This window comes from Miniopterus schreibersii (assembly GCF_964146895.1).
Source record: "Miniopterus schreibersii genome assembly, chromosome: 12".
NCBI lineage: Eukaryota > Metazoa > Chordata > Mammalia > Chiroptera > Miniopteridae > Miniopterus > Miniopterus schreibersii.
Window position 1 is genome coordinate 57,784,590 of NC_138112.1, and position 25,318 is coordinate 57,809,907.

Below are 25,318 nucleotides of genomic sequence, written 5' to 3' on the forward strand. Positions count from 1 at the left end.
TCTTCTGTGAAACTTTCCATCACACATGGCGTCAAACCCAGGCTCAGACTGAGGAAGCCCTCCTGACCTGGCTCCTGCCCCCTCCCCTGGCTTGCCGCTCTGGTTCCACCCTGCCTCCCATCTTTCTCATCTAGGCTCTTTCTAGTCTTCTTTAACTTCAAAATGATTGACATTTGGGGGCCAGATAATTCTCTGTTAGGTGGGTGTTCAGCAGCATCCCTGGTCTACCCACTAGGTGTAAGTAGTACTCACTCCCCTCTCCCCTAATATTGCCAAAAGTTTCCTGGGGAGCAAACCAGAAGAACTGGGGAGGAATTCGGTCAATTTAGTACCTTCTTGGAAAAGTACAACTGTATTATTTATGATGTCACCACCCATCTGAGATTTCAGGGGTTCTTAGAAAGTTTTGTTTCTTTACTTAGTTACATTCAGAGTCATGCAACTCGTTGACACACTAATTTCAGAGCACTTTCATCACCCCCAAAAGAAACGTTCTGTTATTGATTCTAATTTCATTCCGTTGTGATTGGAGAACATATGTGGGATGATTTCATTCCTTTTGCATTGACCGAGGTTTGTTTTCTGGCCTCACGTTTGGAACACCTCGGAGAGCGATCCACGTGCACCTGAGAAGAATGTGTGTTCGCCTGTTGCTGGGTGGGGACTTCTGTGAGAGTGATGGTTCCTGGTCGGTGTGTTGTGTCCATGTCTCCTGTTTCCTTGTCGATCCTAGTTCTTCTGTCCATTACTGAAGGTGGGTATTGAAGTCTGCAGCTCTTATTGTGGAGTTGTCTGTTCCTCCTCTCCATTCTGTGAGTTCATGTGTCCTATATTTTGTGGTTCTGTCTTTAGATGCATAGAATTGTGTCTTCCTGATGGTTTGACCATTACTTTGTCTCTATGAACTTCTTTTTGTGTGTCTTAAATTCTGTTTTGTCTGATTCTGTCTTGCATAATCGCTCCATCTCTCTTGATTTTGGGTAAGGTGTTTTGTTTTGTTTTTAAGCTTCCAGGGTTATTCTAACGTGCAGTCAGGATTGAGTGTCACTGCTCTCAAACGATAAACTAGAAGCTGAGGATTGATGTCTTTAAAGTTAGCTCACAGCTACCAAGACATGGCCTGCATGGGATTACGTGATTCCTGTGACTGGTGCTGAAGGCACCAGGGAGACTCTGGATGCCTCGCTGAAAACCTTTCCCGGAGCAAAATGTGTGGCGGGTTAAGTACTGTTTTCCTGAGACAGTTGTTTTCAGTTTACCTTCTGATGGACAGAGAACGTTCTCGCTCAGCCTGTCAGAGCAGCTGGCTGCTGCCACCTCCCTCTCTGTGCTGCTGACACTGCCCAACCCAGGACTGCGTCTCAGTGAGAGTCCCGTTGTCGCATGCTTGTCACCACGTGTCACCCTCCCGTCACAGACCCTCCTCTGCTGCTCTTTGCAGATGTTGTAATAACAAATAATCTGAGCTCCAGGCTTCTCTGTGTGTGTAGATTGTCTGGGAGGTGCAGGTAAGGGGGACGGTCAGAGACACTTCTAGAAAGCTGCTCAGAAATGAGCCCTCCTCTCCACAAGTCTGGAGAAAAAATATGCAAGGAAAGGAGGGTGTTTTAAGAAGAACCTCCAAGTTTGTCAGGGGCCCAGCGGGTGGGAGAGGGTGCATGCTCTGAAAAGGAGACCCTTCTTTTGCAAAGGCCGAGACCCTCCTTGCCCAGGAGATGAAAGCCATTTAGAGTGGACTCTGCTTCATTCGTTTCTGCTCCGACCTGAAAACCATCTTTGATTCTCTCCTCCCTCCTCCCTCCTCCTTTTTTCCTTTTTCACTTTTTCCTCTCATTTCTTGGGAGCTGTCCCTCAGACACCCCCTCTCATGGAGTCGGTCGATGCCTTTATCGAGGTGCCCTTTGAAGGGGGAAACGGTTCTGTTTTATCGGTGTCTGTTCCCACATCTGTTCTTAATCCCAGGGCTCTGATCCACTGTCAGGAAGTTTTCCCTCCGAGGGATGAAAAGCCTCCCGAGGCTAAGCTATCTGACCCACATTTATTTATTATCTTTTTAGAGCTTTTTTCCTCTCAAGATTTGTCTGGAGAAGAATCAGTTTGGAATGCCTGGGTGTCCTTCTCTGGAATTTTCATTCCAGTGTATACACACACGAACACACCTCCATACACATATACGTGTGAGTTGTAAACAGCTAAAATAAATAACCTAAAAAGACCTTTAGGTCGTAAGATAATTTCCTAATCCCAAACTTGCTAACTTGTTTTGCCTTTTTCCTGTCATTTTAAATAGTAAAATTAGTTTAAAGGGCAGTGACAGGCCCTCTGAAGTCCCTCATTGTTTATAGTGCCTTTTCCCCTAAAAGCCCAGAGACGGTTACAGACTTGGCTCTCTTCAGTTCCCTCGGGACTTTGGGGGAGTGAGGAGGATATTTCTTTGACTTACAAAGCCTCATAATATCATTGTCAGTCCATAAAAATTTCTTCATAAAAGAAACACACAAATCTGACACGTGTCCTTCCTTTATAAAGATGTCTGCTGGCTCCCAGGGTAAGTGTCCGAACCCCTGCCTGCCTCGCTCCCAGCCTTACCTCCTGCCACGCATTCTGCCTTCCAGATGGCGTTACACTGTTTTCTCTACATGCAGAATCCCATATTATTTTCCAACCACTGATGAGGTCTGTGCTATCTTTATGCCCCTTTTACAGATGGGAACACTGAGGCCAAGAGAGGTTAAGTGACTTGTCCAAGGTCTCCGCTATTATGTGGCGGAACCAGGATAGAAACCCAGATGCTTGCAAACCCTAAGCCCTTCTGACATCTTAGCCTCAAGGCTAGGCCTCCTATTCTAGTTATAGAAGAGGAAATGTTTAGAAAGAATTTGCTGTCTAAGAATCTTCTGGCAAAGCTGGTCCAACTAGATGTCTTCTGTGTTTATAATCCAGTTAGCTTGTGGTCTTTTGCTTTCTCCACTCCCAGTGTGTATCTCTGAAAGAGTCAGCATGGCATTTTAGGAAGAAATAATATGTTGCGATATCTGAGCAATCAAACTTGGAGTCCACACCAGTAGTCACACAGAGTTGAATTACTGAAACAAGCAAAGGGCTTTTTTGGTCAAATAATAATGAATTTGTAAAGGCTTGAATTCCAGGTATGGATTTGGCTTGCTGGCTTTTTATCATTTCTTTGGAACCAAAATGAAAGACCTGTTTTTCCCCCCTTTTAGAAAATCTGAGCATACTGCTTTTTAAAAGTCTGTTACTATTTATAAGGCCTTTTTTGGTTTCTTGCGCCTAACCATTAAGTCATTTTTGACTTTTAAAAGGACTCACAGTTTGACTTTTTACAAAATGAACCAGGGGACTGAATATACTAGCAATTTCAGATCCATTACTCCTGTGAAGTTTTTAGCCAGCAACGACCACATGTGGGCTATCTCTTTGGGGATTGTGTGCATGTTGCTTCAAATTATGTGAATTTTTCTTATTTGATTTTTTTAATAATTTATACTTTACTGTAGTAGTTATAATTCTCACATCTTCAGCGTGAGCTGAATTGCAACTAGCTCATAGCACATTTCTTCTGAGAAATAGGGTTTTTACTTTAATTTTTTTTTTTAAATCCTTACTTGAGGATATTTTTCCCATTGCTTTTCAGAGAGAGTAAAAGGAAGGGAAACAGAGAGAGAGAGAGGGGAAGAGAGAGAGAGAAAGAGAAAGACCAATGTGAGAGAGACACATTGATTGGTTGCCTCTCGCATGCACCTCGACTGGGGCCGGGTACAGAGCCTGCATCCGAGGTACGTGGCCTTGGCTGGAATGGAACTTGGGACTCTTCAGTCCGTGGTCCCACGCTCTAACCACGGAGCAAAACCAGCTAGGGTTTTACTTTAATTTTAATTAAAGAAAAGATACTGGGTACTTTTACTGATAGGAGAAGCAAATTCATCCCACCCCCCTTTCAGTTCTCCCATTACCACATCGTTCCTGCCTCCGGCCTTTGCACATGCCGTTCCCCTTCTTAGAACAGCCTTCCCTCCACAATCCCACCAGAATTAACTGGCATCTGTGGCGCAGCTGTCGCCTACGCTTCCTCATTCTTTGCAGGTGTGACAGAGTTTGTGAATTAATGTCAGCTGAGTGAAGTGAGTAGCTAAATGAGTAAGGCCTCTGTCTGTCTGAGCATCACGTTGGTTTCCACTGGAGGTACGTGTGGTGTGTGTGGCTTTGCTCCTGAGATTCATTTTCTGACCTCAGCTCCTCCCCAGTCTGAGATTGGCTGTCCTCCAGCGCCCCCGTCGGAGCACTCCCGGTACTGCATGCAGAGACGGGCTCACCGACATGCGTCCTCCTGTCACTTAGGGAGTGCTGTTCAGTGGCCACACCACGGAGTGCCTGACAGATAGTAGGATGCTCGGGAATATTTTGTTACTAGCCAAGATGGGGCAGTGCAAACATTTTTGGTCTCTGATCCTGTTTTGTGTTGTGCCCAGGTGAAATGTTAATCCTCAAATAGTGGACAGAACTGGTGAAGAACTTTAAAATAGTTCTAAAAGGGCCTTTTTGCTAGGACAGCAGCTGTTTGAATATGAGCCTACATTTTTTGTGTGTAAAGCAGAGTTATTTTGTGTCTTGCTCATGAACATGGAAGGAGAGAGAACCTGTTGAAATGGGAAACATTATAAAGAGGCCCGTGGTTTCCTGTGGGTGGGCACTTTCCTCGTGGTAGCCACACTATCTGGGATGTGTTAGACTTTCTCGAGGGGGTGGTGATCAGAGTGTGCCCCATATTGGTCTTGCAGCCAGCATCCTTGGAGCAGCCGCTGGTCCGTGCAGTGGCAACATCAGGAAAAGGACTGATGAGGCCATTTGCTCTCTGGACGGAGGACAGGTGGAAACTGAGTAGGGTGTTCACATGTCAGTGTTCATTGGGTACCCTGGATGTTTCATAGACACGCAGATTCCCCTGGGAGAGGCCCGGGAATTTACATTTTCACACATCCTTGGAGGTTCTGCACACGACGATCACAGTCCCCTTCTTCACGGACCGCTGCTTTATGGGACAGGAAATTCTGGGGAAATGTTGGCCGATGGGACAGTCCTTGGCGGGAGAGCCTGCCCTTTGTCAGTCGTAGACGGAGGGGAAGTGCCTCCTGAGAAAGTCAGCTCAAGGAGCGTCTCCTGGAAGGAGGGACACTGCGGTAGCCTGTGATTAGTGTAACCCAGGGAAATCAATTCCAGCAAGATTGATGCCTGCGCCTGGTGCAAATTTAAAAAGATAAAAAGAAGAGTCATGGTTTCCTTGACCAGATAGGAATGTGCCCCACTCTGCAAAGTAATGAAATACACAGGTGGTAAAATGGAGAGAGACAGAGATTGATGGAAAATAATGCTCACCTGCAGCAGTGGAGGGCCCGCTTTACCTAAACGCGGGGGGACCGCGGGGTGTCAGCCTGTGTGCGTCTAGGAAGATCGTTGCCAGCAGGGGAGGATCAGCCCCTCTCGGACAGTCCTGGGCTGGAGGCTTCCCCGTAGCCATCTGTGGCTAGAAGACAATACTAGTTTTTCAGGGAGGAGGCAGTCCATAATCAAAAGCATGCTAAAATGTTAAATCTGTATATCCTTTGACCTAGCGGCTCTGCACCTGGGTGTACAGTGGGGAAAATAATATATGCGTCTGGATGTGCATTGTTTATTGAAAACTCCCCAAATGCCTACCAATAACAGGACTTGTATGTACATAGATGCATAAAATTACTTGTAGCTATCCAAAGTAATGGGGTGGACCTGTAGTTACCAACAGGAAAACAGGTCACAGTATATTAAGTGACAAAAGCAGGGTTTGGAATGGCATATTTCACGGGTGCATTTAATCAGGTGTACTCTGACTTCTGTTTATCGATTTGGTCAGTAGTTATTGAGTAACTCATGTGCCAGGCACTGTTCTGGGTAGGGGAGGTAGAGCAGTGAATAAGATGTGGTCCTTGGCTGGTGAAGGGCTTGGAACCAGCAGCATCCACATCGCCTGGTTGCATGTTAGGGATGCAGGATACCAGGCTCCGCTCCAGACCCGCTGCATCTTAATGAGGTCCTAGTGGTCTCGATCCGCACACTGTAGTTTGCGAGGCTGTGCTTCAGGAGCATGTTAACCAAAGTGGCCACAGTGGATTTCCCCGGGTGGCGGCAATTTGGGGTAATTTTTACATTTGCAGCTGTATGTTTCTCTGTCGTTGGAATTTTTCACAGTGAGCAATGTCTTGAGTTGACAAAGCAAGGATGGTAATTATGCACAAGAGCTTAAGGCTCCTGCTTCTGGCTCCTTGGGCTGTCTCAGGCGCATGCTGGCAGCATCCTGGTGCAGGAGGTGGAGGTGGCAGCTGCTGCTCATTCGGTCAACCACAGAGGTCCGGAAGAGAGGCCCTGCGTGTGGATTTGTGGCCAGAGCTGTTGTCACCGCCTGAGAGAGGCTGCAGGTCTGATGAGCTGAGTTCACGGCTGTTCTGGCTGAGCAGAGAGGCTCTGGTGTTGCAGCCCCTGCCCAGCATTTTTGTGTGATTGCCACGTGGGGAGAGCGTGGGCAGCAGCCGTAGGTGGCCCGCCTGCACTGCAGCATCGTCATCTTCCAGGACCAGTGGGCAGCGCTGAGCAGATCTGGAGCCAAAGGCATGAGGCCTGCTGAGGAGCGTTTCTGACTGAGGCTCAGAAAGTCTGGCCGTGTGGAAGAGGGCCTTTCTCTCTCATGACTCCTTTTCTTGGGGCGCCTCCTGGGTCTGATCCCCGATGTGGGCCTTGGCAGGGTGCGGCCCTACAGCTCCCTGCCTGAAGCATGGTGTAGACTCAGGGTGTGAGGGCTGGACTCTAGGGCAGTCTGACCCTGAATGGCTATGTGATGTTGGGTAAGTCCCCAGTTGCCTCCTTGGGCCCCAGCTTTTCTCATCTGTTAAATGTGAGAATTAGTTTTTGAATGAGCCTGTGGATTACCTGCTATGCTCCAGATGTTAGCATGTAAAGGTCAGGCCTCTGTTCTGAGGGCATCACAACTGGACTATGCTGGGGTGTCTCTTGGTTCTGGCATGACCCCCAAACACTGGTCCAAGGGCCATGTCCTTCCTGCATTGCGGACGCTAAACAGCTTCTCCTTTCAGATAATGGTGAATAGTGGTTATTGCACATTTGATAGTTTATGTCCTTGCTGGTAAAATAAAAAGTTGGCAACCGTGTTAGTCCTTTGTCCACTCCTGTCTAGTTAAAAAAAAAATTATTTTTATTTTACTCATCTGTGAAATTCAGAACTGTACCAACCAGGCTCTAAGGAGGGGGAGGACTCAGATCAGGATATGAACCAGCCCCAGGAGAACCTTGATCCCTGTCTTGCTGGTGAAACCTGCCACTTTGAAAAGTTCTTTGAGCAACTCCTTGCAGACTGATGAATTTAAATACGCATTCAGTGGAATGGAGCCACCCCTCTGCTTTTGTCAGTGCGATTTTAGACACAGAGTCCTTCTTCCACCTTCTGCCAGGGTGGCTGAGGTTCATGCTGAAATCTTCCCTTCATGGAAGTGGGGGCCAGACTTTGTGAGGACCCCCTTGAGCCCCACAGCAGGTCATGCAGGCAGAGAGCAGCCGACAGCGGCTGTCAGCGACTGGCTTCTCTCTGAGCTTCTGCCAGGCGCTCAGCTGGCCGCCTGTGATCCGCCACAGAGGTCGCCTTAGCAGGCGTCTGGTGGCACAGATGTAAATCATAACAGGACTGGCTCCCAAGACAGCATCTGAGCATCCCTGACAAGGCAGGAAGTCTCATGACTAATTCCCGAAGAGGGGGCAGGGCCAGGGCCAGAGAGCTGGTTAATTGCATGGTAGCTAATTCATTTATAATTGTTCATATTCTCTCTTTTCTCCCTCTTTATCTTATAGAGTCTAGTCCTTTGGAGCTGGACTGGGCCTTAGAAAATGTAAACAGGCAGTAGAACAGATGAGGCAAGAGCAAGGTTTGAGCTTCAACTGTATTTATCAGCAGTGTCAAGCTACTGCTCTTCTGGACCTCAGTTTTCTTATCTGTAAAACGGGTTTTGTGAGGAGTCAACGAGGTGGATATCTGTAAAACATGGAGCACAATGCTTAGCCCATGCTAAGCATTCAGTAAATGCTGTTATTACCCAATCCCACTCTCTCCTTTCACGTGTTCATTTGTATGTTCAGCAAGTATTTATTAGGCATCCAACGCAGGCACTGTATCGTGCAGCTCCCTCGAAAGTGGCGAATGAAAGTATTCAAGTGAGTGTATGTTCATCACCAAACAGCCTAACACAAAGCCAGTGACATCTCTGCTGTGAAGAAAGAGAAAGAAAAGCAGAGTAAGGGCTAGAGTGACTGTGGGTGGGGGGCAGGAGACAGTACAGTGGTGACAGGGACCTAAATAAATGGAGGAGTGAGCCATGCTGACCTCTGGGAGAGAGGCATTCAGGCAGAGGGAAGGGCAGGTGCAAAGGTCCTGAGGTGGAGCTATGCCTAATGGGCTCGAGGAGGAGCCAGGAAGCCAACATAGCCAGAGCTTAGAGAGTGGGAAGGCATGAAATTGGAGCGGTCTCCTGGAGCTGGAGGGTGCTGTGATGGGGGTTTTAGGCTGATTTTAAGGTAATGGGAGAGCAGTGATGTCCTGAATGGAGGAATGATGTAGTGAGGTTTGCAAGGAAACGCTCTCAGCTTAAATGGCAGAAGCCTATAGACAGCCTTTCTTCCCTGATTCCTGCAGGGTCACCCGAGCAAGGCTGGCTGACCCTCTAAGTTGAGCGTCCATCGCTGGATCTTGCCTGTAGCTGTTATTACTGTGGGGTTTGCTTAAGGGCGACGTTCTATTCCCACATCCTCTCTACGTTTACTAGTTGGAATTCTGTAGGCAAGAACTTTCCCTTTTCCCTCACTTTCTATTCATCAATTTATGGTATCAGTATGTACTCAGATATTTATTTTGTTCTCTGGGTTACAAGCCAATACTACTGTTGTTTATTTTCTTGCTTAAGCTGTTCTAGTTTTGGCCACTGGGAGCTCCTCCAGGCTGGCTCCTTTTGGTGTGCCTCCAGCATATCTTGAATACTTCTTTATTTTCTGGCAACACAAAACACTCTGGGTTCATCTTGTATTTTCCCTGGAATCAACCACTTCTCCAAGGAGCCCTGGTTCCCTTTCTTGGATAATGGTATTTAGAAACCAAGATCTGAGTGTTGGGTGTGCTTATTGCTGTAGGGGCTCGTTGATTGTTTTCAGTCTCTCTTAGCAGATGGAGCTAGGAAATACGTGTATGTGCACTAACCCATGCGCACACAGGTCAACCTTCCTTCCTGTCTCTGTCTACCTACCTCTCTGCCTGTCTTTCTATCATCTATCTACCCAAACCTTGCGTTCACACCGATGCCTTCAAATCCAGTCCTAAGCCTCAGGATTCGTTTCAGCCTTCCCGCTTTCCTCATTGTAACGTCTGCCTCTGGGGGGAAGAGCCTTGCTCTTGCCATCTGCAGTACCCTTGCTCATTTGTTCCACCTGGTGCACACAGAAGCCCGTTTCAGAATTGCTGGCCCGTACCCTGTGACAAGCAGATCAACCAGAATACTATATTCGTGCGCAATCCCTTTTCTCTTTAGCCTTAGGGGATCTAGTCAGAGTAGTGTGATGTTGCTCCTCACCTGTAATGCAGTTAGGTTTATTTGTTGCTATTTGTATAGCGCTCACACACACACACTCATGGTTGATTTTAATTGTTGACTTTTTGAGTTATGTGCCAAGAGTCGGAGTTATACAGATAGACTCAGAAATGTGCAGCCTTCTCACCCCCCCCCCACCTATTCCAGGCCCCTTCCCATCCTTCCCATCCCCTTCCCACCCACCCCCTGTAGGTAACCAGCGTTCTTGGTCTCTGGTTTGTCCTTCCTGGGTTTCTTTTTCACAGATGAAACAATACATGTATATATTTTCTTATGTCTCCTTCTCTTGCTATGTGGAGGGTTAAAGTACTGTAGATACTCTTTCTGGCTTTGCTTTTTCCACTTAATAATATATCCAGGAGATCACTTCATATCAATTCATAGAGATCCTGGATCACTTCAGATCAATTCATAGAGAGTATTCATAAAGAGCTTTTTTAACTCTGTTAATCAGAAAAAGGTAATTCAACAGCCCAGGGATCACTTTTAGAATTCTATAAGCCTAGTGGTGATGATGATAAATAGCAGAAGCCTTATCATTAATTGAGTATCTATTGTACGCCATGCTCTGTGCTAAGCATTTTATGTAGATTATTGCATTGACTTCTTCCTGGAGCCCTGTGAGGTAGCCGCTAGCTCCAATTTACTGATGAGGAAACGGAGGCTCAGTAATGTTTAGAAAGGTGCCCGAGGTCATTAAAAATGGAGCCACAATTTGGATTCTCTCCCAGGTTTGTGCTCTGTGAGGGGCACACCAGCACCGCTACAGAAGTTCCAGGTTGAAACGAAACCATGTGGTCTTTTAAAACCCAGGCCTTCAAACCCTCTTGATTGTGGATCAGCTGCTGTTAACAGTGGCATGTGGCTGATGGCAGGGACAGGCAGGTAATTTATTGTCTGTTTGTTCCAAAGAAACGGCCCTTCTGTTTTGAAGATCATGAGTCCTGCCTCTAAGACAGGCGGTGAGAGGGATGCTCGGTGGGATCTGCTACCTGGGATGCGGTAATAGATCCGATCTTACACCTCGTTAATCGCCGGCCAGAGCGGCCAGCGCCATTCACGAGAAAGTACATTACAGCACAGGGCTGTTGGTGAGTGGGACACTCAGTCAAGCCCGAGTTACAGCAGCTTCTTTTAAAAGTGCGGCAGAAGCGGAAGAAGAATTTCTCTGAGCAGGAGTCTGGCTTCTGTTTTGAGAAGTGACAGCCTTTGGCAGGGAGACAGCACACACGATGGACTGGCTGAGTGTGGCTCCTAGAGTCAGAGCGCCGGGGGCCTCACCCAGCGTTGGATTTTCTAGCTGTGTGACCTTGGCCAGATCACGTCACCTCTCAAAGCCCACCTGTGAAATGGGGTTAAGAACTGTACCCATCTTTGTCAGGGGTCCCCAGGACTGTCCCGAGGTTCGGTGATATGCTGGGAGGATTCATGGAACTCAGGCTATGATTTATTATAGCGAAAGGCTCCAAAGCAAAACCAGCAAGGGGGAGAGGTGAATGGAGTGAGGTCCAGGGGAAACCAGGTTCAGACTTCACAGGCCTCTCCCAGCGGTGTCATCCAGGGCGCGCTTAACCCCCCAGCAACAAATTGTGACAACGTGTAATGTTTTCTACTGGGGACGCTGCTTAGAGACTCAATGCCGGGTTTATACTGGCAGCTGGTCACACAGACACTCTCTCCCTGGCATGTACCAAAACCCTAACTCTCAGAAAACAAGCAAGTGTTCCCCCCAGACTGCGCTGTTTGCATAAACTGTCTCCGTGAGTCGTCATTATAGGACAGTGGTGCGAACCCTCCCGAAACCCAGGGTCCCAGAAGCTAGCCAGGCAGGGGCTGCGCTTGCCAGCCAGCCTTTCCAAGGACGGCAGCCTCGAGCCCGTGGTGTCGACCCTGTCTGCACACCACCCGCTGGGTGGCCACTGGCTGGATTAAGATGATCCGTGTGAGGCACTGGCCGCTCCGTCTAGTGTAGGGGGCACTCAGCGAAAGCAGGCGATTCCTGTGACAGTCAGGGAATGAATTTTGAATGGCTCATCAGCACCTTGAGAACAAGTTCCATCCATCATCCATCCGCTCGCCCGTTCCTTGCCGTTCAGCACGTTTCGAGGGAGCCCCGCTGCCGCAGGCGCTGGGCCGCCTCCTCGGGACTCCTGGAGGGTGGAGCATGTGGGCTTCCAGTCCTGCTGGGCATCGGAGGTGGGTGGTGGTGGTAAGAAACTTCTGGAGATTTCCAGGTAATGTAAGGAGGCCCATTGCGTGCCCAGAGTTAGCAGGATGGGCACGCCAGGGTCAGAAAACAGCCTCCTGATGGCTGCTCTTTGCCTTGTTTTTCCCCCCGCAGCCAAGGCTAAATCGAAATGCGGCCCCACGTTCTTCCCCTGTGCCAGCGGCATCCACTGCATCATCGGCCGCTTCCGGTGTAACGGGTTCGAGGACTGTCCTGACGGCAGCGACGAGGAGAACTGCAGTAAGTGACCCCTGGTTCATGCCAGCCGCCCACTGCCTCCATGCCGGTCACTGTCGTCGTCTTCTGCCCAGAGGCTCAGGCTTTTTCTCCCGGGACCCAGACTGTTCTGTGAATGTTGTGTGAATGCTCAGCTACCATTTACCCAGACTCTCCTAAGTGCACTGGGGTATACTTCGTTTTCAGTTCTGACAATAGTTGTACAAATGCAGGTATTTGATCCCTGTGAACAAGTAAGGAATCTGAGGTGGAGCGAGGTAAATGAGCTCATCCAGCGTCACACAGCTCACAGGTGGCAGAGCCGCTTCTAGGGTCATTCACACACTCCTCCGATGGACTCTTCACTCCACACCCCAGGTCTACGTGCCTGTTTTCCATCTTACTTTGAATTCTTTTTTAAAAAAAATCTGTTCCTATGTTAATTGTATACATACTATAAGAATATATTTTTGAAAAACATTCAAACAGTGTAGAAAGCTAAAGTTTTTGATTTGAGACCACCCTGATTCCTTTTGCCTGCTGTATAATATTCCGTGGCATAGCCATAGACACACCCTCTTCTCCTCTCTACCCCGCCTTGCCTCTTAGCACTCCTTGCCCTGGATACATGCAGCCCCTTCCTTGCCAGCCTCTCTGTGTCCAAAATCACTCCACACACTGCAGCTTCGGTGACCTTCAGCATCTCTTCCCCGCCTTTCATACTGTCTCATCTCTCCCAGCAAGTTGTTTTCTACCTGCTGCTGGTCACGCTGGTCTCAGCTCACTGTTTCGTCTTTGCTTTCCCTGTAACTGTTTAAGCTTCCAGAGCCTTTATAACTGTAGTTGGCTCTGGATAAATTGACCCATTTATTTTCTGTGTCCATGTATTTTAGTAACATTTTCTTCTCCTGATTATTAAAAGAACTTACAAAATATAGAAAAGTATAAAGAGGGAAACAAAACTGCCCAGAATGAAACACTGTTAATATTTGGGCTATTTTGTGCCAGTCCTTTCTCCCTCTCTCCCCCTCTCCCTCCATCTCTCTCTTTCTCTCTCTCTTTTCTCTCATGTGTTAATTGAGATGTCCTCTCCCCAAAACATAAGTTTTAGCGACTTCAGCGACTGTTTTGATAAATTGATTTTCCCCATCCTGTCAGTTCTATTTTAAGTCCCCGAAGAGGAGGGTGGCTGTCTCCTGTGTTATTTATGTCTTTCCAGGGAACAGTCATGGCTGTGCCCTCCCAGCAGGGACACAGGGGCTTCATAACTCTCCCACATGCCTTTTCCTGTTGCCTTATTTCATCTTCCGGGCCTCAAGTGACAGAAATACAGCACAGCCACTCGATTATCAAATGCTTAGTACAGTGGCCGAAACCCACCTTCCCAGGGAGGCTGCATATCACTAACAAGGTCGGCTGGCTGCGCGGAGTGGGTCTGGAGCTGGAGTCTCTGGCCTCGGCTTGTCTTTCCCCTAATTAAGCATGAGATGGGTGTGCTACATGATCTCTTTGCACAGGGATTTCCTTGTCTTCAGAAGCAGTGCTGAGAGCCTGCTTCCTGGGGCCGTTGTGAGAATTAGATGAGATAGTATCTGAAAAGTGCTTAGTGTAGTGGCTGGCATGGAGTAATTGGTTATAGAAACATATAATGACTTAAAACAAAACTGGGATAAGTGGTTAAGGGGAAGACCATAATTACTAGGATTTTGCCTTTGGCTTCCAATGTCCGAGGACATTCTTTTTTTTTTTTTTTTTTTAACACTGAAAAAAATTTTATATTTAGAATTAGCCAGCTAGACTCAGTTTAGATGATGCCGATTTTGTGGGCAACATCCAAAGCATCCTAGTGGGGAGCCAGTGGGACACATGCCTCTTCTCTCCATCGGGCCTGATCGGGGTGTTGACCTTGGCGACGTCAGTGTCACAGAGCTTCTTCACAGCCTGTTGGATCCGGTGCTCGTTGCCCTTGACACCCACAGTGAACACAGGTGGGCCGTTGTCTTCTCTCTCCTTGGCTGACTTGTAGTCAGGGGGACTCGATGATGGCATGGTGGTCAAGCTTGCTTCTCCCGGGGGCGCTCTCCCGAGAATCCTCGGGCTGCCTGCGGAGCCGCAGTGTCTGGGGCTGTTAGAAGGTGGGTGACGTGTGGATCGTGTTGTTTTTTTCGTGGCTGTGGACACCTTTTAGCACTGCTTTCTTTGCCTTCAAAGCCTTTGCTTTGGGAGAAGCAGGGGCTCCCTTCTTTAATTTCAGCTCCATCTTCATGTAAAAGTCATGATTCTTTTATATTTCATTTAATGTGTATTAGCTTGATCTCTGCTTCCTGCTGTCCATGAGGACCTTACAATTTAAGGGGAGAATTGTATATATATGACATATATACTCATACATAGATACTAAAGAGTACTACAATGGCATTAAAAAGCAGGTGTGACACACCGTCATATGTACGTTCTGAGTGATTGTCATGCTACATGCTCCTGCCATGGTTAAAGACCCTATGTGATGTCATTGTTTGGATATTGGTCGTTAATTGTCTAAGTGAGTAAATTATACCCATTCCAAATTAAGCCAGCATTTTCCTTTGGCATACCTACCGTTTTAAAACAGTGGCGCTCGTTCGCTACTTTGAGAACTGGTAAGTAAAGGGACAGAATCAAGCATTTACCCTCCCTTTCTGGTATGAATTTTACCAGCTGTAATGGAAGAATTAGGGTGTCTCTATTTTATAACCGCTAATTAAGAAGGGGTCATCAATGGCTGCTAAAACCATTAGGTGAAACATTGATGAGGAGCTTTATAGCCGATGGGACAGGCTGGAACCCACCGAAAGCAGCAGTCAGTCTTCCCCTCAGATGGCTTCGAATCAGTGTGGCACCACTTTGGGTGGAATGTAGAAGCCCGTCGCCCTGCAGGTCACTCTGTCAGCGATTTTCAGCCCTTGTCACCCCATGGCACACATAAATTACTAACATTCTGTAGCACACCCAAAACTATCCTTTTTGCCAATCTGAACAAAAAACAAAAAAAGTATAATTTTGATTCACTCACACCGGACTATTGCTGTGCTGGCTGTTGTCTTTTTTTTTTAATCTGACAGTCTAAGGGAAAGAGGTCGGTGACCCTGGCTCAGTAGTCAGGTGGTGCATGTTTCAAACATCCTTGCAGCACCCGGGTTAAAAATCGCTGCTTTGTTTATAGTTGTCTTAGTGCATCTACATACATTCAAAACTCCAAAAGATGGTGTTTTAATGTTTGCTTTAAATTTTCAAATATATTTTAAAGAACTCTGGAGGGCAAGGATGCTGAGGAGACCGTTGGCCGGGTGGATCCTGTTTGGGCCGCGCTCCCTTCGTTCCCGCTGTTGCGTCTCCTGGAGCGTTTCCCTCCCGTCTGGAGCGCGTCCTGTGGCAATCCCTGTAAAGCGGGCCTGCCGGCCACGCTCTCCCAGGCTCCCTGACCTGAGAGTGCCTTCACTTCGCCGTCCTTCCTGAAGGGTATTTTTACTGCATATAGAACTCTGGGTTGACAGTTTGTTTCTCTAAGCACTTTAAAAATGTCACGCCACTTCCTCCGGCTTCTCCGGTTTCCGGTGAGAAATTCGCAGTCATTCAGGTTGTTTCTCCGTAGAGAATACATCATTTTTCTCCAGCTGCTTTGAAGATTTTTTTTTTCTTTAGTTTCGGCAGTTAGATTATAGTGTGTCTGGGTCTGTGGATTTCTTTGAGTGGAGGGTTCTATTTGGATCTCTAGGTTTTTGCCTTTTGCCATACTTAGTACACTTTTAGCTATTTTTTTTTTCAAATTTTTTTTTAGTACCACACTCTTCCTTCTTTCCTTGTGGGATTCTGACAACTGCTTTAGATCTTTTCTTTTCTTGTCCCATGGGTCCCTGAGGCTCTGCTCATTTTCAGATCAGTCCTTTTATCTTTTTATTGTTTGGATTGGATCATTTCTATCTTTTGTCAGGTTTACTTTTTCCTTCGTCTGCTTTCAAGTCCATATAGTGTGGTTCTTTATTATTTTGGTTACTGTAATTCTGAAGTTTCCTTTCGGTGCTTCTTTCTATCTTCTGCTTTTTGCCGAGACGTTTTATTGTTTGCTCTTTTCAAGAGTGCTTGTGATTGCTTGTTAGAGTATTTGTAAAATAGCTGCTTTAAAGTCTTCATCATATAATTTCAACATCTGTCTTATCTTGGTGTTGATGTCTGTTGAATATCTTTGGCCATAAGAATTGAGATTTTCCTGATTTTTCATATGGCAAGTAATTTTGGATTCTATTCTCAATATTTTGATGATTATGCGTAACACTCTGGGTTTTGTTTAAATCCTATGGACGCCCAGCCGGCGTGGCTCAGCGGTTGAGCATCGACCTAGGATCCAGGAGATCGCGGTTTGATTCCTGGTCGGGGCACATGCCCGGGTTGTGGGCTCGATCCCCAGTGCAGGGCGTGCGGGAGGCAGCCGATGAGTGACACTCTCATCATTGATGTTTCTATCTCTCTTCCCCTCTCCCTTTCTCTCTCTGAAATCAATAAAAATATATATATTTTTAAATCCTTAGGAGAATGCTTGCATTTTTGTTTTAGGCAGCCCATGACCCTGTTGGGCCACAAGTTCCTGCCAGCCCCCTGTGAGGCTGCGGTTATAGTAGTTTCCTAGCTGTTTTTACAGTGCTCTTTGGGTCTGTCCTGCATGTGCCCGCAGGGTCAGTCTGGGACCTGGGCAGGGGTATGTGAGTTCGGGTCTCAACATCTTCGGTGAGCTAACCGGGACCGGGTCTGTGCATATGCAGCTTGGCCCTCAGCCTAGGAGTTCATAACTGACTATGGAGCTGCTTTCCCAAGTGCGTCCCTCTCCACGATCTCTCAGTCTCTCTGACACTTTCCTGGGAATCTGAGAGGGGGGATAAACTGCCTGTTCCATGACTGTTTGGATTTTGGTCTTCTTCCCAAATTGGCCTGCTCCAGTTTTCTTTTCAGAATCTGAAAATAGCTGCTACATGTGTTCGTTTAGGTTTTTGTTTTGTTTTGTTTTGTTGTTTTGTTCATCCTCACATGAGGATATTTTTTCCATTGATTTCTTTAAAAAGAGTGGGAAGGGGGGGTCAAGAGGGAGGGAGGGAGAAGGAGAGAGAGAGAGAGAGAGAGAGAGAGAAACATAAACATTGATGTGCCAGAGGGACATTGGCTGCCTCCCACAGGTGCCCAGACCAAGGCTGAGGATCAGACCTGCAACCCAGGTATGTGCCCTTGACCGGGTTCGATAACCCTTGACCCTTCGGTACACAGGCTGACGCTCTAACCACTGAACCACACGGTCAGGGCAAATCCAGGTGGGTGTTTTTTTTAGCTGCATTCAGTGGGAGAGCCAGTGTGGGGAGTGTTTACTGCCTCTGACCTGGAATTGGAACCTCCTACAAGTCAGTCTTAGCATCACAAGAACAGAGACAGTCAGATGTTATTTGCCTTCTGATATGATTCAGTAGGACCCTACATCATCACTGTGAGGTATTTCTGCCAAAAACATCCAGCCTGAATCTGACTGAGCCTCTAAATGTTGGTCAGTTTGGATTGATATAACAGAATATCATTGATTGAGTTGCTTAAACAGCAGAAACTACTATTTCTCTCAGTTCTGGACGTCCAAGATGCAGGGCACCAGCATGGTCGGGCTCTCGGTCTGGGCCCTCTTCCAGTTTATGACGTCCCGTGGCGGTCCTTGGGGCGTGCACACACACAGTAATTTTTTGGCTCCCCCTCATCTTATAAGGGCACTAATCCCACCAAAAGGGCACCATCCTCATGACCTCATCTAACCCTAATCACCTCCCAAAGTCCCCACCTCCTAACACCATCCCATTAGAGATTAGGGTTTTGGGGGACAGAACATGCAGTCTGTGACGTTAACCATTAGTTAATAAACAGGAAATTCAGGAACAGAGGAACATGTAAGTGACCCACAGGTAGACAGACTGCCTGATCCAGACTGTGGGAAATTCTTCAGGACCCAGTGTCATCCATTAATAAATTCTAAGAAAAAACAGAGGAAGAGGGAACCTGTGGACTGAAGGGGGGAGAGCAGGGAGGACATCAGTTTCAGGCTTACACAGTTTGAGCACGGAGTTTTCAGGCAGAGGTGTCCACGGGGCGTCAGGAGATGTTGATTGCTAGAGGACCGGTTTGGAGTGCCATCCACAGGTGGTGGCAGAAGCAGGGACAGTGGATAAAAGGCAGGCTTGGGTGTTAGACAGGAGGTCGCCATGCCCAGGAAGCCTTTATAGGGAGGAGGAGACCATCCTGCCACTGGCACCAAGCTGGGTTGGAGGGGGTTCTGAAAATTCAAATTTTCTGAGCCTTAGAGGCTGAGGAATCTTTACCTTCTGCCCCTTTGCCCAGAGTGGTGGCCCCTTCCCCTGAGGCTGTCACAGACAGGTTCTAGCCCCAGAATGTGGCTGCACATGGCACCCTCTGTCTTGGTGGGCAGAGGGCCGCGTTGTTGTCTGAAAGGAGGGCAGGACTTGCAGCTGGGTACAGACAGGCCGCCTCGTCTGTTTGAAGGGCTAGGCTTTGAGCGTTTTCCAGGCCACATAGGAAGCAGCTTGTTAATGGGATGGACTATTTGCAGAGAGGCTTGGGGCCAGGCCCCCTCTGCCCTGGACCAGCGCAGGTCTCAGGGCGGCTCTGTTTCCCCCAGTTGCCTGGTTTCCAGGGAGATGGAGCCTGGAAGACCCGAGCCCCATGAGGCTGGGATGCTGGTCCAGGAACTGAGCAGTAACCACCGTGGGGTGGGGAGCAGATGGGACACGTCAGGGCTGGTGACAAGGGCTTCCTCATGGATGCATTTTGTCAAGAACCCTTTGTGAGGTGGAAGAGGGGCCAACTTCACAGACTGTAAGTGGATTAAGGCCACCTTCCCTGGGTCCTACTGGAGACAGATTGCTTCATTTCCTGCCTTGGATCTGGTCAGTTGCTTCTGGGTGACCGCAGTGGGCCCCTGGTCCTTTCCTTCAGATGTGGTTGAAGTAGACGCTGCCAATTTTACCACTGAACCCAACCCTAACTCAGCTCCCCCTCCCTCTGCGGGGGAGGCGAGTCTCTCTGCTGAGTACGTGGGCTGTGGGCTGGGAAGCCCTCCCCAGATCCCTGTGTTTGTTGTAATAACCGAGGAACTTTAAGTCAGCTGTTGTGTGTTTGAAGTTCACTCTGCAGTTTTTCTCATCTCTGTTGAAATAAATACTGTAAAACACATTGTTCCTCTTCCTAATTAGCTGAGTAAAACAATACATTTTTCAATGACTGGTAAAGTTTAGCAAAGACACAGAAAACATAGATCTGGAGCATAGAAATACGGAGACATAACATCCTGAAGCTTAAAGTGCTTCCTCTCCAGTATGTGGCAGTCTGTTGAGCAGTTACTATTTCAGGGTCCTGGGTGAGGTTCCATGGACCACAGGGACCCCTGGCCTTGACCCCTGCCCGTCCAGAGCATAGAGCCTGCAGTGTTGGTCCACCACAGTCCCACCATGTGCATGGCCCTGAAACTTGGGGAAGCCTGGCCAGTAGCTGCCAAGGCCCTGGAAGCAGTGTGGTGAAAGCTGAGCTATCTCTCCGGGCTTTGGGGAGATGCACCCCTCCAGTGAGTTTAGTGAGTCTGCCTAGTAGCCAAGCATGGTGACTTTGGGGACCACTGTTAACAGGGATTTCTCTGAGGGGTGTTGCGTCTTGACTTACGCAGTGTTTGGTTGGTGAGGGTGTGGGGCCGTTCTTGGGCACATTCATTTTTAGACTGAGCTGTAATACAGGGTTGCCTTTGGCTCCTTTTAGAATGTTCTGGTCTCTTTTGGAACTGTCTTAGGCTGCTCTGCTTGCGGAATTCTTAAGGTTGTTTTTTTATAGCTTTTCTTGTTTTTTCCCCATAGTTGTCAGCTTTTATTTCTTGCTGGCAGTTTGTCTGCAGGGTGGCAAGCCATCCCCTGGCCCTTCTAATTTGCTGTGTCCTTGGGAGCCGGAACACCAGCCTCGATGGAATTTACATAAACAGAGAATCTCAATAGACCCTGAAGGAGGGGAGGCTTCAGGGCCCTTCCCAGCAGAGCTCCTGGCACTCGAAGGGCATGAACAATGTGTGTTTTGATGGTTCCGAGGCCTATTTTTTGGGCCTGCTGCTGGGGTGGGGGCCGTTCCTCCAGCATCCACTGCCTGTTTCTCTGCCCTGCATTGGGGCTGGAGGAGAGGGGGCACAGTGTTTTATGAGGGGCCATTGACAAGGAAGAATCCCAGGTATACCTGTGTCTCCTGAGCAACTGGATATGAGTGTGAGAGATACTGAAACAGGTGTTTGTGAGCCAGAGAGAATTTTGTGGAAACAAAGTAAAGATAAAAGGAAAGTGAGTGATCCCTGAAACTTATCTGCCAGACTATACTCTTAAAAATTTTTAGTAAAGTCTTTCAAACATACTGAAAAGGAAAAGTAAATGGACTTCTGTGTTCTCAGTACCCTACTTTAATAATGATATTAGCTATAGTTATTATTCTATTACCAGAACTGTATTAACTATAGTAATTATATTGTACTGTATATTTGAACGTTGCTAAGAATATGTAGTTCTTAAAAGTCGTCATCACACAAAAAATTTTGTAACATAATTACCAAAAATGTAATTATGTGTGGTGATGGATGTTAGACTTATTGAGATAATCTGTTTGCAATATATACAAATATCAAATCATTGTGTTGTACACCTGAAACTAATATAATGTTATTTGTCAATTATATCTCAATTAAAAACATATTACCATGTTGCTTTTTTGCCTCAGAGTTTAAAATAACAAGATGCTACCAAATATCATTAGAAGTCGGCAGTATTTCCCTGTCAGGGCCTGCCCGCCTCCCTTCTCTCCAGAGGCATCCACTGCCCTGAACTTAGCCGTGTTTCTTCCAATGCAGGCTTTTATTCTTTCAGTATATATTGTTGTATCCTTCAGTAACAAGCAGCGTTCTTTTGCACGGGTAATCTCATGCAAGTGGCACAACACTGTATATATTCTTCCATTACTAGCTTTTCATCCTCACTGTTACATCTGTGAAATTTATTCATCTTGCCTCTGGTTCATTCATTTTTCACTGCTTTTGAGCAAGGATTGGTGAACCATGGCCCCAGGACTAAATTTGGCCTACTACCTGGTTTTGTAAATAAAGTTTTATTGGAACCCAGCCATGTCCTTTATTTATGGATTTCCTATAGCTGCTTTGCACCACAGTGGAAACGCTGGGTAGTCAAGACAGACAAAGATCGAATGGTTAGCAAGGTCTAAAATATTTGCTGTCTGGCTCTTTGCAGAAAAAGTGAGCCGAGCCCTGCGGTAGAATTTTGATGTGACTGTATAGCACATTGCGTCTGTTCTTCTGTGGGTGAACATTTGGGCCATTTCTAGTTATTTTTAATTGTACAAACAGTGCTTCAGAAGCTCATTTTTGTTCATTCGAGGTTCTCCCTAGAGTGTGTAGCTGGACATGAAGTTACCGGGCTGGAGGGCACGTGCACCTTAAATTTGTCTCCAAGGCGGACCTACCAATTTGCACTCCCACTGGCAGTCTGTGAGACTTCCTCTCCCTCACACCCCTGCCAACAGCCTGGTGTTTTCAGACCTTAAGTTGGGCACCTGATGCGGTTAACGTGGTGCTTCATTACCGGTCAGCATTTTTTCAGGTGGTTGTTGACCATTTGCCGTTGTGGAAGTTGCCTGCTAATAATATTCTTTGCCCACTTCCCTCCGGAGTTGTCTTTTTTCCTTTTCAGTGACTGGCTACTGCTCCTTTCGGTTCTAAGCATCAAAACCCGCCAGCGACTTGGTTTTCAGTCTGGATTCCTCACCAGGGCTGTGTCTTGAGGTCTAGTCAGCCTCAGTTCATCTGGATAGGCATGATCTGTATCTACACATGCACACACATATGTAGTATGTGTGTATGCACATATGCACACACACATACATGACTTCTTTTTCTTGGGAAGGTGAGTCTAAGGGTGAAGAAAAGTAAGTAGTTGCCAACATTGTCAGCAGGGTTGACCCACACAGCCTTCCCCTTTCGGATGTTCCAAGCAGCGTGCAACCGCTGGGTCTTGGAGCAGTTAGTGTCTTCCTGAGGCTGTCCATTTCAGTGAGCTGGTTGTTGATGACGCTTTGTGTAGACGTGACCCACGATGTGACCCACATGATCCCACAGAAGCTGAAGGCCGCCGTGGTGGGTACGAAGGGTTTGGAGGGCTGCCTTGGACAGAACCCGAATGTGACTTGGGGTTTTGGGTTTCCCCATTTGGGTTTTGGCTGAAGTCAGACCTTGGTTTCAGCTTGATCGCATTGAACCATTCTCTGGCCCGCAGTGATTTAAAGAATTAAAACTCCCATTTCCAGGCCAGGCTACTTTTGTTTGACTTTGCGCTGATCCATTCTCTTCAAAACCGAGAGCGCTGGCTTCCCTCCTGCCTCCGCCGCCTCTGACCTTTGAGTTCAAGCTTTCTGAGCTGAATTGTTAAAAAAATAACTCTGCAGCCCTTTGGGGGTACAGAATCCTGTGAAAATTCACAGTCCCTGCAGCCATGATCTCCGGGTACCTCACCGATAGCTCAGTGGAGCGCGGAGAAAGATAGGTGGCAGCTGCCAGCTTGCAGTCGAGGACCCTGAGAGGCGCCGGAGCTGGCGCGTCCCTGACCCCGTAGCAGTCTTCTGTGCTGGGCCTGGCTTCCCGCTCTGGTGCTTTTCCCGCAGCGTGTGATTCAGGTGCGGGCTCAGTTCATCGCCCAAGGTCCAGACGACCCCTCTTCATCATCACCACTGTCGCTCCTTCAGAGAGGGCCACACTCCAGGTCCTTCGTCTTCAAAACCGAGAGCACGGGCTGTTATATTTGTGAAATTTATTCACCTCACCTCTGCTTCATTCCTTTTTCACTGCTGTTGAGCAGGGGTTGGCAAACCATGGCCCCAGGACCAAATTTGACCTACTACCTGTTTTTGTAAATAAAGTTTTATTGGAACTCCAGTAAATGCAACACTCGGGGTGACCGAAACAGGCATCACTAGGGGAACGATCCCTGAGCCCGTGCCAGGTGTCGACTCTGCACATTTTCTCACGTGTCGTCTCCGGTGATGCCTAAATTAGCGCTGTGAGCTGCAGGGCCATCTTCCTGGGCCTGGGACCGGCACCTTCATTCAGGGCTCGTGCTTGCTTTAGATTGAAAGGAAAGGCACCGTGCTTGCTTTACGCCCTGCACCTGCCTCCTTGAAATTTTAAATAATTTTTGAACAGTTGGCCCCACGTTTCCCAGTTTGCACTGGGCCCTGAAAATCACGTAGCCAGTCCTGTGCACAGATCAGGGAACCGAGGCTCAGGAGGGGACGTAATTTGCCTGAGATTACACAGCTAATAACTGGCAGAGCTGGGATTGGTGGAATTTCTACGTGACTACTTCATTTATTAAAAATAGAGCTCTGAAGAGCCGCGTTTGAATTGCACTGCAAGGAACAGGGAGTGATTTAAATAGCGCTGTAGAAATACTGATTTTCCATGGAGATTTGCTTACATGTCGTTAAATAGTTTTGTGCTGGCCCCACCCTGGCCAGTTGCCACCTTGCCTTTGAGGGAGGAACTCTCTCTGTCCTAGAGCGTGCCTGGAATAGGGAGCCAAGCAGACTGACCAAGTGGGTTAATGGACTTCTTTGATTGCAAAGAAGAGGGAGATGACCGAGTACAGTGACCCATAGTGATGCCTGAGGAATTGAGATGCTGGTCCGTAGTTAGGGAACCAGAAAGGTCCCGCATCGCTCTGGGTCCAGATCCTGGCATCACTCCCTCCGTGGCAGTTTCCTGGGTCCCCGGCTCAGTTACTCCTGGCTTTGCTTTTCTCTGTGTGTCTCACTTGCTACCAAGCATTCCACTTGCACCTCTCCCAGGACATTCAGGTTTAGCCACTCGGGCTGCCGGCCTGCCTAGAGGTTGACCACTTGGGGCGAGGCAGTGCCCTGTGGCCGAGTTGGCACGGTTATAGGGCGCCAGAGTGGTGACTTGGGCGAAGAAGCTTTAGGTTCGGGACAGTGAATCTCGTCCTGTCCAAGTCACTGTCTGCCTGGTCTCCCAGGACGGGCTCTGATCAAGTCAGCTGTCTTCGAAGATGAGCTAGCTCACTGCTTCCCGGGAAGGACACCCTCTGGGCTAGAGAAGGTTCCGGGGCTTTCCACGGTGACCTGCTGGCCTCCCTGGTGACCTGCTCTCCTTTCCCTCCACAGCAGCAAACCCTCTGCTCTGCTCCACCGCCCGTTACCACTGTAAGAACGGGCTCTGCATCGACAAGAGCTTCATCTGCGACGGGCAGAATAACTGCCAAGACAACAGCGACGAGGAAAGCTGCGAGAGTTCCCAAGGTAGGAGATGTCCCGGTTCTAAAAAATAACCACAGGGCTTGCCACGGTGACACTGGGAGGGAGAAAATGACCCCGGACCCGCCTCCAGATACACCGTGTTAATGTTTGCACTTGACCTGGCAGCCCTGCACACGTGGCCTTAACTGTAACGCACCATCTATTTCATTTTTCTCATGTGTTAAATACCATACACATATTTTCTCTTCAAAGTTGAAATTTGCCCCTGCTGCGTTGCATCCGGTCGCAGGGCTCTGCTGCGGTTTTTGGAATCGTTGCATTGTTGGGGGCCATCGAGGCTGTTTCTTTCCACTGAATTTCTTGCTCAGGATCAGTTCTGCCGGCTGGGACATGTGCATGGTTCATGGCTCCGCCTCTCCATACAGCTGTTTGAAATTATTTTTTGCTTCACGCTGCTGCTCGCATTGTCTGCATGTGTCAGCTTCACTGCGATACCCCAGGCAGTCGCTGCTCTTCTGTTTTCTCCATTTTTGCTAATTTAGCAGCCATAGAACGATAGCTCCCCAAATGCTTTAATTTGCATTTCTCTGATTATGAGCAAAGTTAACATTTTCCCCATGTGTTTGTTTACTACTTTGTGTCCCTTTGTGTGAATTTTCTACTCATCTCAGAGCTCTTGGTCTCAGAGCTGTTTTCTGGAAGCCAATGGATGCAATGTGGGGAAGAAAAGGAGCTTTTTAGGGAACCCAGAAGGATGTGGCAGGGTCGTATCTTCTCCTATTAAAACTGACCGGGTACCTTT

At 47.9% G+C, this 25,318-nt stretch overlaps 1 protein-coding gene across 4 annotated transcripts in view; it reads left to right on the top strand.

Moving 5' to 3' along the window:
- Positions 1-25,318, top strand: part of LDLRAD3 (low density lipoprotein receptor class A domain containing 3) — a 186,273-nt gene that overhangs the window by 80,200 nt on the left and 80,755 nt on the right. For 2 of the 4 annotated variants that reach the window (XM_081153015.1, XM_081153013.1), the window contains exons 3-4: positions 12,037-12,162; positions 24,424-24,558. In XM_081153015.1, coding sequence (XP_081009141.1) covers positions 12,037-12,162; positions 24,424-24,558 — 261 coding nt within the window. The remainder of the gene's footprint in view (positions 1-12,036; positions 12,163-24,423; positions 24,559-25,318) is intronic. The other 2 variants (XM_081153016.1, XM_081153014.1) reach the window with 1 other exon arrangement.